Source organism: Nematolebias whitei, chromosome 17, assembly GCF_014905685.2.
Source record: "Nematolebias whitei isolate Nwh7 chromosome 17, NemWhi1, whole genome shotgun sequence".
NCBI classification, from domain to species: domain Eukaryota; kingdom Metazoa; phylum Chordata; class Actinopteri; order Cyprinodontiformes; family Rivulidae; genus Nematolebias; species Nematolebias whitei.
Genome location: NC_056514.1, coordinates 33589985 through 33603461, shown reverse-complemented (window position 1 = coordinate 33603461; position 13477 = coordinate 33589985). Strand labels below are relative to the sequence as shown.

At 37.6% G+C, this 13477-nt stretch overlaps 1 protein-coding gene across 1 annotated transcript in view; it reads left to right on the top strand.

The window, feature by feature from the left end:
- usp54b (ubiquitin specific peptidase 54b) overlaps positions 1-13477 on the top strand; it is a 57617-nt gene that overhangs the window by 23546 nt on the left and 20594 nt on the right. Inside the window, exons 2-6 of the mRNA XM_037690924.1 lie at positions 847-981; positions 4021-4134; positions 4240-4322; positions 7719-7824; positions 9957-10103. Coding sequence (XP_037546852.1) covers positions 847-981; positions 4021-4134; positions 4240-4322; positions 7719-7824; positions 9957-10103 — 585 coding nt within the window. The remainder of the gene's footprint in view (positions 1-846; positions 982-4020; positions 4135-4239; positions 4323-7718; positions 7825-9956; positions 10104-13477) is intronic.

The following is a 13477-nucleotide window of genomic DNA, read 5'->3' as shown; positions in this document are numbered from 1 at the left end:
TTCCTACTTCACAGTTTTTCACTTATCGTGGGTCTTCAGGGTACGGATCCCCAGTGATAAATGAGGGACTACTGTATAAACTAGGGATCAGCTTCAGCTTCTCCTACACAAATTTTAGCTCAATATCTGTAAACGCGAATCAGTTATAACCACTTATGTGTCTTCTAAGAGCCTTTGCCATCTTAAATCAGGTTGATTCTAAAAGTTAAGCAGTTGTACATCCAACTTTAGGATAGTTTAATAAAAATGTGTCCAGTTGTTCATCACGGCAAATAAAGACACAAACACATTGTCACACTTTTGCCATCGGCAGCAAGACTTCATCAGTCCGATGACATCAATCCGAACTGGACTGATGAAGTCTTATGGATGAAAGATGAAACGTCTCAACAAAAAAATAAACCGTCCAGACGACCTGACTGAACTGTTGGATTTTTTTACCTGGATTATTGAGCATGAGGTCAGGAAGCATGTCAAACTGTCTCGTCCAAAATGTCGGACTCCCTCCTTGCATCCTTGTGCTTTGGTTTCCTTTTTGCTGCTACAGCTCTCAAAGCTGGTTTCTGCAAATGGTATTTAATATTGATGTGTCTGGATGTTGAAGTCTTGGCCGTGGCATTTGTTTCAGACCAGTCCAAGTGTGTTCTGTTGCACTTTAGCTCCAGACAAATGGACAACTACAGTAGTTTCTGTTTTATGGCTCGGTTCAAAGAAACATTTCCCCCACTATTTTGTGAAAACAGAGACTGCACACCAGCGCAGAGGCCTTTCAGGAAAAGTGCTTATGAAATAGTTTAGGTTTGCAGCAGCGGATGAAAAATTAATAGATTCTTTATGTGTTTGCAGAGTATCTTCTCGCAGTTCCAGTTCAGCAGCGAGCGAGTTCTGCCATCTGATGCACTGCGGAGCGCTTTGGCCAAGACGTTCCAGGACGAGCAACGCTTTCAGCTGGGCATCATGGACGACGCTGCCGAGTGCTTCGTGAGTCTGCAGCACCACATGGCTGCACACGAACACCAAACGACAAACAATAGACAGTAATCATCTTTTCTGCCGTTGATATTATTGCAATGCAGAAACAATTGGGGAGGATTCATTTTGTTATGAAACTAAAATTAAATATTTTTGGCAGAAAAAGTAAAAAAAAAAAAATCTTAGTCTTGTCTCAACATTATAACTTTTTCCTTTCAATAAAGTTGCAACAAACAGTCAATTTTACATCTATTGATATAAAATTTGGCAGTAGATAAGACTCATCCCCACCACGTATTTCCAGTACTGAGAAACTGTGAAAGATCGTTTAAAAAAAATTGCCATCAAATATTTGAAGTCAACTCGTTCTGTTAACAAAATATCTCATGAACAGATGTCTTTTAATTAAACTTTCAGGAAATGTTCACTGGATATATCTCTGAAACTGATTATCTTTTGGATCCAACCAATTTCAAGTGCATTGATTCAGTCAGCCGACAGTAGCAAACAAACGTTTCTATAATTCAGTCAGTAAAACTTTGTGGTCGTAGCTGAAATGCATTCACAACACATACACCAAGAACTTCTACTTGTGAAAGATATTTGCCTTAAACCTTAAGCATTAACTAATGGAGTTCACCCTGTTTGTCTGTTAGCAAAATATCTCATGAACCACTGAATAGACAGCAATGAAACCTTCAGAAAGTGATCATTGGATGCACATCTATAATATATTATCATTTGGAGTCAATTCAATTCTAGAGGTTCTCCACAGCTAATCAGCCTTAGCAAACAAAACAAATTATTATAACAGTCACTTTTACAAATATTGAACTGAATTTGGTTTGGCCACAACTGAGAGTCATTCACATCTAGGCCTGTCGCGATAAACAATAAATCAATTAATCGCATGTTAAATGAAAATTATCGACCTAATTTTCATTTATTGGCTTTATTGTTCCTTCGTGTCTCTCTCTTTCTACTAAAGACCCTGGATGACAAAAAGCTCAACTCCAGTACTCTCACTGTCCCGCCCTTTCTCTTTTCTCTTTAAAATCTGTTTTAACCGTCCAAAATCGTGTTTTTGGATCGTTAAAAGCAGCTAAGTTGAGAAGCTAGGCTACAAGCTAAGCTAACAGGCCGATCTCGGGGAAAAAAAAATCTCCATTTTGTCGAAGCTCGAAAATTTGCAGATGAAATCCGTGCCTTCGTCTAAAATTTGTTTTGCTCTGCAAAAAGAAGCTAAGAACTTGTTTATTAAATACATCAAAGGAAAGTGAATTATGATACAAATCTGAACTCATTTATGCCAACATATTTCTATGTAAATAATAGTGTGAATGCTTATAAAGCATTCACACTATTGCCATCCTGTTTATATTTATTGTTATTATGGGTTCTATATTTTTGAACATTTTTCGGCATCGCTCTTGTTCCACAATTTGTGCTACTTCAACAAATCATAGATCAAAACATTCAGCTCTTTCAGGACAATCCTTTTATGACTTTTGGTATTGGAGCAACTTTAGCTTTTTGAAATATTTAACCTTTTCTGCCATTTCTTTCATAGGAAATGAATTGAGCTCATGTGACGTCCTTCAGCTCTTTAGATCTGTTTACAACCTTTTACTGCTCCTTTCACATTTTGTTCTGGTTCAGCTTCTTTCAGCTTCCTTGGGCAAATTTTAACTTTTTCCCCGCTACATTCAACTACTTTAATCTGGTTATTCAGCCGTTTTTTGCTGCCTTCAGATTCTTTCTGCTAACTACAACATTTTTGTGTTTTTTCTAACTCCTTTCTGCTTGTTATGCTCCTTTCTGCTTATTTCCGCAAGTTTCAGCCTTTTCTACTATTTAAGCTACTATTGAGCTGTTTATGCTAATTTAAGCTTTCTTAGCCAGTTCCACATTTTTTGCGCTCATTTAAACTTTTCCAGGCTAATTCAGCAAAACATCTGCTCTCTCCACTTCTTTCTGTTAATTTAAGCTTCTTTCTGCCTTTTTAAGCTATTTTTCAGCTGTTTTTGATCATTTTGGTTATTTTCAGATAATTTCCACTTTTTGTGCTAATTTCTGTTTCTTTCAGCCCAATTGTGCAAAACTGTGCTTGCTCCACTTCTTTCTGGTAATTTAAGCTTCTTTCTGCTTTTTAAGCTACTATCCAGTTGTTTTTGGCAACATTTTTCTTTTTTTCTAATAATTTCCACTTTTTTGTGCTAATTTCTGCCTCTTTATGCATAATTGGGCACAATTGTGCTCTTTCCACTTCCTTCTGGTAATTTAAGCTTCTTTTTGCCTTTTCAGCTAGTTTAAACTATTTCTTGCTAATTTCAGACATTTTTCTTCAGCTAATTTTCTAATTTTTGTGCTAATTTCTTCTTATTCAAACCAAATACAGAAAATTGGGTTATTTCTGCATTTTTCTGCTAACTTAGGCTTGTTCTCCCATTTCAGCTACAATTTCAGCATGTCAGCTGTTTTTCAGCAAGTTCTTCAGCAATAAGCACTCACACTGTATTTTCATAGGAAATGCAATTTCTCTGGTTCACTTAATCTTTTTATGATTACGCTAATATTTATTGCCATAAAAAAGGGAAAAATGCTACAATTATCAATATTTTAAAATATGACGAAAGAGACAATAACATATTAATACCATGTTGGTGAAAGTTAAAGATAAAGGTTTGTTTTTTTTTATCTTGAAACTACCCACATTACGCTTTCAGCTGTTCTTCTTGGTTCCTAACCACCAATTTCAGTGTTTTTCTCTGCCTTTATAGTTCAGACCCACACTGTGTGTGTGTCTGGTCTTTGTGTGTGCGTGTGTGCATGTTTTATGTGTGCTCCTGAGAGCTGCTGTCTGATCGATTGGTAGTAAATGTGTTCAGTCAGGGAATCCGTCGGCTTCATATGAAATATAGATGCTGCTCCCACGGTCAGATTAACACGAGTGCCAACAGAGAGGAGTGATCACACTCACCAAACGCACACACTCTGTGTGTACAAAACCACACCGCTCATAACTGCAAACTTTGTGCCACGTGTTAGGAGAATCTCCTCATGCGGATCCACTTCCACATCAGTGCGGAGAGCAGGGAGGACATCTGCACAGCCAAACACTGCATACCACACCAGAAGTTCGCTATGACTCTGTTCGAGCAGGTGGGAGAGCGTTCACCCATTCCGTTTCTTTAAAGCACCTATTGTTGAGGGCCTGGATGAGAAATGTGCTCTGTAATGAATCCCAGGATGTCTTTGTGTTTGCAGTGTGTGTGTAACAGGTGCGGAGCCACATCGGACCCCCTGCCCTTCATTCAGATGGTCCATTATATCTCCACCACATCCCTATGGTAAAACCGAGCACACACCTACACACACATGCATGCTAACACACAAAATGCAGTAAATCTTGTGGCAAGCTGTGATGAAATGACAGTAAAGCGAGTGTGTTCCTCTGCACGGGTCTGTGAGCATGAAAATGTAAACACATACATCATGCGTACACGTGAACATTCATGCATATGCAAGAGCAGGTGAGCTTCTGCATAATGTCCTCCATATATAAAAAGAGGATGGCAGGTAAATCAACACAGGATAGTGTTTGTGAGCTGGGAAAACCTTCAAGTTAATGAAATCAGGAGCGGGGAAGTAATTAATCAGGTGTTTGATTCGGTACACCTAGGGGGCAACGGTAATCTATAAGTAAAACAGTGAGCCTGAACAAGAAAATAAGAGGACGCATCAGCTCTTCAGCAAATTAAACAATGCAGAAAACCAAAAAGTGCAAATAAATACACAATTCAAAATTATTGTAGATCACTGAGGTGCCCTAATGTGTGTGTTAGTTCCAATAAGCTGCTTTAAACCTCACTGAGGGTTGTTTTTTTTAAGACTAAAAAACACACAAAAATTAAATGAAATCATCATATGGAAAATAATCTAATGACAACAAAAAACTCTGACATGAGAGCATGTTCTAAACTGCTGTTCTATTGTTAGGCTTTTTTTTTTTGTAAATTGAGAGCATGCAGAGAAGAGTTTCATTTCAAGGTATTGGAAGGGATGAGGAGAGTTTTTTTTTTTAAATTGTTATTCATAAAAAAAAAAAAATAATAGCAATTCAATTGAAAAATAATTCCAAAAACACAAAATATCAAACCTAGTTCAGTGCCTGAGGCAGAGTTGGTCATTTTGTATTCATAGAAGAGGATATTATATATTAGACTTTATCCTTCAGAGTACAGTATATTAAAAAAACAGTAAAATGCAAATTAGTATTAAAATGTTATCGCTTTAAGCATTGCTGAAGAAATCACAGTTTTGTCTCCTGAGTAAAGCTTTTTATGCTCATTTAGATTAAATCATTATTCACTTATCCTAATGTTGATATAAACCTAGCATAAAAAGTGGAAATTTGTGTTTGGTTGATCATTTCTTGGTTGTAACAATGCTTCTTGGCAATAAATATGTTACCGTTTGAAAGCTTGTTGTTTGTCTTCAATGGTGCCAGGTTCGTTGGGAAATTACATGTGTGGGTATGTGGGTTGCTCTGCTTTTTTTTTTTTTTTGCTAAATAACATCAATTCTTTGCCAAACAATTTATTCTGATACTGCCTCTTGTTTAGCGTTTATTGTAATGGATGGTTGAATTCTCAAGAAACGAGACATGTTGGTTTCTCAGGCCATACTCTCAGTTGGTTTTCTAATTACCTTTCAGACTGAAGGCAATACGTTCAACATAATGGTACACCATTATTGACAGTTGAATAGCTGAAAGAAGTACCACAAGGCTCAGTCTTAGGTCCCACCTTCTTCACAATTTACATAAATAATGTAGGTCAGATCATTCCTGTTGCATCCTTACATTTCTATGCCGACGACACAAACAGTTGCTAAGGTTTTCCAACTTTTACAGTCTGCATTCGACATCATCCAGTCAGATTTGTTCCATCTCAAACTTGTGCTAAATGCTGATTAAACCAAAGGGATGTTGTTTTCAAACAGGAAGTTGCTACCAGCAGTCCTTCCTTCTATCCAACAAATGGTGTTCCTATTGACTTTGTTGATTCTTACAAATACTTGGGAATTTTGGTCAATGCACATCTCTCTTTTAAGCCTCATGTCAAAAACTTGGTAAAGAAATTGAAATTAAAATTGGGTTTCTTTTACAGAAATAGATCCTGGTTAACTTTGAATGCTAGGAAACACCTTGTTACTGCTACTTTCCTTCCCTCCATTGGCTATGGTGACATTATTTACATGAAAGCTCCTGCAAGCACATTAGATGTTGGATGCAGCTACCACACCCATCACTGCACCCTGTATTCATTGGTCAAGTGGTCATCATTACCTTCGCACAGACTGGTACATTTTCATCTTTAAATCAAGACATCATTACTTTCAGTGTACCATCAGTGCAGACTGAATCTGGCAAAAGGGCCTTCTCTTACTCTGCTCCTGTTTCCTGGAACACCTTGCAAAAAGATCTGAAGCTCTTGACCTCTCTAAGGGATTTTAACAAACTCTTAAGTTCATGGCAAAAATCATCGCAGACATGTTCCTGTTTTTAGTATTTTACACCATTTTATAATGTAGCATGTTTTGTTGTTTTGTTTTATATCACTTCTTTTGTGTGCTTTTCATTTTATATGCTTTCATATTGATTGTTGCGTGTACCTCATATATGGGTTTTGCTTAAAACTGGTCTCTCTTGTAAATGAGTCCTCATGACTCCATGAGACTAACCTGTATAAATAAAGGTTGAATGAATGTTGACAATGTAAAAAGATATGTTTTAACAAATAAGGACCCCAGTAGCATGTGGAAGAGCTGTGCACAACCACAACTGCCTTGCTCCTTGTCCTAATGCTGCTTGGTCACACACGTCTGTGGGAGGGGTTCCCATTCTTCAACCAGCATTTGCTGCAAGTAAACTAATGTGCTTGTGTTGGTCACTCTGGAATTAACACATCCAGGCTAATCCCACAGGTGTTTAGTGGAGTTGAGGTCAAGACTGCAGGCGGGCCTTTCCATCCTTCCACTCCAAAATTCTGGAGGTAGTCTCTGATAAAGCCACTTTGTGGGATCGAGCATGGGCCTTTGGGAGGATGGAGTTCAGTCTCAGACCTGGAACATGTGGGATTGCCACTGGTTGCTCACAGGAGATACACACAATTGAGGTACTAGGAGCTCAAACCAAGAGTCATAAGCAGAATAAGATGTTTGGCATAGACAGAGAGGATTCAGCAAGTTTTTCATGGGTGCAACCAGCTCAACCCAGAAAGTATTTTTTAACAAGCAAGGTTACAACAAAGAAAAAGTCAAGCAAAGACAAAACAAATCCCTTATTTTTGCGCTGTTTAGTTTTGCTTCTTGAGGTGAACCTGTATTTATCTGTATTTATTCATTCATTCATTCAACCTTTATTTAAACAGATAAATCACATTGAGCCTCGAAGACTCATTTACAAGTGAGACCTGTTTGGACAGACAAAAAACTTATAATTCTAGTTTCATTTTACTTTTGCTTCTCCTATTTGTTATAGTTTACTTTTTAACCTAAAGAGAAAAACTCTGGGATTGTCTCAGAATCAGCAGACGTGTCGTACAAGTTTCATTTTTGACGCGTTCTTCATTCCTAGCAAAAGTAATGAAAGGCAGTATTAAATACAGACCTTGTCAAATTAGGGTTTGGCAATAGATTGTGTGTGTACTTGTCTCATATGTGTGTGTGTTTGCATGCCGCAGTAACCAGGCAGTGAGGATGCTGGAGTGCAGAGAGAAACCCACACCGGATATGTTTGGAGAGCTGCTTCGCAACGCCAGCAACATGGGAGACCTGCGCAACTGTCCCGTGAGAGCATATACACTTTTTACACAGCACATACTCTTATTACAATGGATATCTTTCAATGAGAAGCATTATGTGTGATGATTACAGTAAGAGAGCCTCAGATATTTGGTTTGTGAAGGTGAATCCACTCCCTAAAACCAAACTAATTCACAATCCAAACCTTGACATTATCCTAAACACAACATGCCTTTTCTGATCTCCCATCACTGGCGCTGCTAGTTTGTTAGCACAACCTTTGGCTTTGCTCAGAGCCACAATATTTGGAGAGAGAAAAACAGGAGACTTGGAGGATGTTTGCTTGATGTTAAATTACTGAATAGACAGTTTGAAATTTGTCCATGCGCAGCCTCAGTCAGCTGAAATAATTGCACATACAGGTGCTGATGTTGAAGAACGTTGGCTCCAAAATGAAACGTGTGGAAGTCTTCCTTGTCTTTTGTTTCAGTCGGCCTGAGGTGCAGCTGACTTCAACAATATCACGCTGGCTGGTAAAATCTGCATCAGAGCATGAAAAATCTGCAAAACAATGCTAAATTTCAAAAAGCCTATATTCCTTGAAGAAGTGCCTCCTTTCATGCTACAGTTTTTAAACTGAAATCTTAATCCGAGAAGGGATGGAGTTCTAACTGTATTGTTCAGACGGCATATTTTGCTAACACGGCATACAAATGCAGGCAAAAACAGTATTGCCTTGGGAATAAAATTTGATCTTGATGGATTTGAGGGGCTGAGATGGTGTAGTGGCAGGGCAGCCAACTGGGGACCAAAAAGTTCCAGGTTTAATCCCCAGTCATTGCACATCTCGTTGTGTCTCTGAGCAGCACACCCTGTCCCCTACTGCTCCCCAGGCGCCTTCAGTAGCTGCCCACTGCTCCACCTGGTGGTGGATGGGTAAAATGCAGAGAGCCAATTTTGCCATTGTATCAATGATGACAACACATACATATTATTATTATTATTATTATTATTATTATTTTAAGGTCAAAACAAGTGACGTAAACAAAAACAAGATTTTAAACAACTTCAGCGAGAAACGGAACAAGTCATCTAAGTTTCACGTCAGCAGTCGTCTTGGCACTCGCTACATTAATAAAAGTGTGTTTGCCGTATTTTTGGGGGCTGTTTGAGTTTTCAGGAAGTAAAGCCTGAGCTTTTTTCCTCCAGTTTTGTCATTTTACTTTGAAGAATGTTACAATCTGCACCGTATCGTTTGACAAACGCGATTACGTAACTCACCGTTTTCTGGAAAGCTTTGCATAGTCACAGCCAAAATAATAATTAAAAAAAGCAAACTTTTTGTGTTTGCACTTGAGATTCAGAGATGGGACCTGCATCGACCAATGTTGTGAAGCTGAGTGAATCTGTTGGTACAGTTATTTGATGAACGCTGCCGTCAGCCTTTGAGTGAGACGGCACAGAGGGCTCGCCGAGGACTCCGTGTGCCGACCATGTGTCCTGAGCAAACAGACAGCCCCCGTCCCCGGGCTGCACAGTCTGGCTGCTGCTCCCTGGCCTGTGTTTGTGTCCCTTTCTGAGAACTGAGAAGCGGTCGCTGGCAAAACCCCTTCCTGCCATCTCTAGTGGCAGTGCGAGGCGGCACGCTGCCCACAGAGGGAGCGTTCTGAGCGTGGTTGTGCAGAATACGAGTGTGTGCATGTGTGTGTGCGTTGTGTTTGGCAAAGCGTCTGGTTGCCGGGGTGTTCTCAGGCTGTTTCCGAGCTCATTCTGCCAGTGCTGCGTGCATGTGTGCAGGCTTTTATCTGAGTGTGTGTGTTTGTGTGCACCAGCTCTGCGGTGGGTCATGACTCAAAGGAAGGATTCAGAACACACAGTTCTGAACTTAACAGAAGGCCCGAGGGACAAATACAACTCAGCACAGCGTTTTTTCCTCTTTTCTGTCGATCTCTCTTCGGTTTCTGTCGTTATCCTGTGTCTCCTGCTTTCATCTCTGCTTTCTATTCTCTTATTCTCCACATTGTTCTGACGTGTCTCTGCAGGCATGTTTGGGCTAATGACGAACAGATGAAGGAGTGGTTTTGGTGAAGTGCACTCTCATAAAGCATGATAAATAAACCTGTTTACCCACACATTCATTTTGCTCTCCTCTTCTCCTGTTCTTTTTTTGATCCCAGAGTAACTGTGGGGAAATGTTGCGTATCCGCCGGGTGCTGATGAACTCCCCGGAAATTGTGTCCATCGGGCTGGTGTGGGATTCGGACCACTCCGACCTCGCAGAGGACGTCATACACAGCCTGGGAACCTGCCTGCGTCTGGGAGATGTAAGCAGCTCAAACACTGAGCACACTGTTTGAATGCTGAAACACCAACACACTGTTCCACTTGCATTGTCATGCAATTTTACAAAAACATGGAAATACTTCGGTTTCTTTAGTTAAAGGAACATTGTGATGCTTCATTTTGTACAAAATGGTTCAATACAATACAATATAACACAATACAACATTTTTTTATTTTTCATTTACCTTTTATTTATACAGGTAGTCTCATTTAGCCACGAGAACTCATTTTCAAGAGAGACCTGTTTAGGGAGCAGATGGTGGGGGTTAAGGGCCTTGATCAGGAGCCCAGAGTGGGGCAAATGAGGGTGGAGGCAGGTGTGGGTGTTTCACCTTTTCCACAATACAATACAATACAACGAAACACAATACAACGCAACTCAATACAATACAACGAAACACAATACAATACAATACAGTACAACTCAATACAATATAATACAACAATATAATACAATACAATACAATACAACACAATGCAATGCAATGCAATACAATAAAATGCAATGCAATGCAACTCAATAAAATGCAACACAATACAATGCAATAAAATACGACGCAATAAAATATAATATAATACAACTCAATACAATGCAACGCAATACAATACAATATAATACAATACAATACAATACAATACAATACAACGCAATGCAATAAAATATAATATAATCAACTCAATACAATACAACACAATACAATGCAATGCAATAAAATATAACACAACTCAATACAATACAATACAATACAATGCAATACAACAACGCAATACAATACAATACCACACAACACAGTACAACTCAATACATACAAGTCAAGTCAACTTTATTTATAGAGCACATTTAAAACAGAACCTGTTATCAAACAGTTAGCAACTCAATACAACACAACAATGCAATACAATACAATACAACACAATACAATAAAACTATACAATATAATACAACACAATACAGCACAGCACAACATGATACAGTACAATTAGATGAATGCCATGCAAGATGATACAAAAAACAACACAGTGTGAAATAACAATAAATTAGATACAAGATTAAATAATACAATATGCAATGCAATAAACATAAACGCATAACAAAACACAATATCATATATAATTTACTTATAACATCTATAATTTAAATATAATTATAATTTTAATGTCAATGTCAATTTTAATTTATATAGCACATTTAAAAACAACAGTGTTGACCAAAGTGCTTCACAAACAGGAACTCTAGCAATAAAATAAATGAAAGATCAAACTTTAAAAACACAAGTATAATAAATTAGGCTAAGAATGAACTAAAACAAGAAAATAACACACTGAAAAGGTTCTGATGGAAACTCAAGACCCAACTAGAATTAAAAGCAAGTGCAAAAAGTGAGTTTTTAGGCGGGATTTAAAGGACTGTACGGACTCTGCAGAACATTACATTTTGTAATTTCATTTATATTATTATTTTGTGATCTTTTATATACAGTATATATGTATCATTTAAAATAACTTCTCAGTGGGATTAGCCACAAAATACGAAGCTCCCAGTACAAACACATTTGATGAAGTGGTGGCCTTCAATAAATGTTGTGAACTTCATATTCACTTTTTCCTTTAAAAAAAACTCCAAAGTCTTCCTTTATTGAAGGGGCTCAGTCTCGATCTGGTGAAGCAGTTTTGAAGGTTTCAGGTGTTCATTAGGTTGAACAAGAATTGTGTCAAGATACATACAACACTATGTACAATAAAATACAATAAAACTGAAAATAATACAACAAATACATTACAATACAGTAGGATACAATGAAAAATAAACAAGAAAACATGATGCAATACAACACTATGCATTACTATACAACCCAATGCAATATTTTGCAATACAGTGTAATATGCAATATGATAATACCAAATGATATAATATATTTTAGTGTCCTTATGGGGACGTGATGTAGACGTTTTGATCTAAATATAGACTTTTAACCAGTTTGTTGGGGCTCCAGTCTTGAACATGAATAAAATGAACAAAACTTGAAAGTTTTCACAAACATTGGAAGTTGCTAATGCTACAAATTTAACATGCATTTGTAAACCTTACATTAACTTAAACCCATTGAAATAACAATCCAAAGTGTTACCTAAATCATGTACAATGTATGATTTTTAAAGACAAAAATGGTAAAAATCCATCTTTATTTTTATATGCCAGAGTTTTTAGTTCAGCTATTATCATTTGAAGTGAAGATGAATTTACTTGGAGCTTGCACAGCAGAATGATAAGTTTTTAGTGTCGTGTACGAGTTTAAGCGTTGCCACGGTGACTCATCCTCAGGCTGAAGTTCCAGGGAGTTTTTCCACAAAGGTGTTGGCGCTGTGTGGGCACCGAGCGGCCATGCATGACCTGACCTTTTCCCATAAACTATACAAAGGTCAAGTCAGTGTGAGGCAGCAGCTGCCTCATGAATGAAATGACCTGATGTGCTTTCAGAAGAGACAAAAGGTTAAAACTGATTAAAGAATATCTTGTTTGTGTCATCTGCAAGGTAAAAGACCAATTTTGGAACCAAATATAAATAATGCACATGCAAATATGCATACACATGAATATGCATAAATATGTACACTTACTGTAAAATGATAAATTCATACACAAGATTGAATCAATGACCAGTAGAGAGTATTTGAAAGCTGAATTTAGTCAAAGCTCTCATTTAAAGTTAATATTTTCTGCTAATTTAGACCAAATTGAACCCAACGAATATATTCCTTATTCATTATTTCATTAATTACAAAAACAGCTGAAATTATGTCGTTCACACACATTTTTTTAACCAATTCCTCGTCACCAGAGTTGGAGTTATAACGTCAAAATTTAAAAAACAAATAAGCATATGCAGATAAATGTTTGTTATACTGCAGGTCTAATTAGACGGCTGGGTGAGTTTTTTTTTTTTTTTTTTTAACTGCATGCACATCAGCTGTTTATTTGCTGCCAGAGTTGGTAAAATCTTGACCGAAAATGAAGACATTTTTTTTTTACTGTAGAACAAAGTTGTTTACTTCTTGATCAAGTTTAGACTCGCCTTGACATATTTTAAATGTACATTTTAGATGCATTTTCCAACCTAAAAATCTCCCTAATGATGTGCACAGTACCATAATTCCCAGACTATAAGCCGATACTTTTTTCACACACTTTGAACACAGAGTTTTATACAATGCTGCAGATAATTTATGGATTTTTTTTATGGGCTAACGAGCCTCATGCTGCCAAAACATTTAGGCTTGTTGTAATACGCAGGCACTCACATAGCTGCCCAGTACACGTCTTCCATTTTTATTTTTTTTTTGGGGGGGGGGGGGG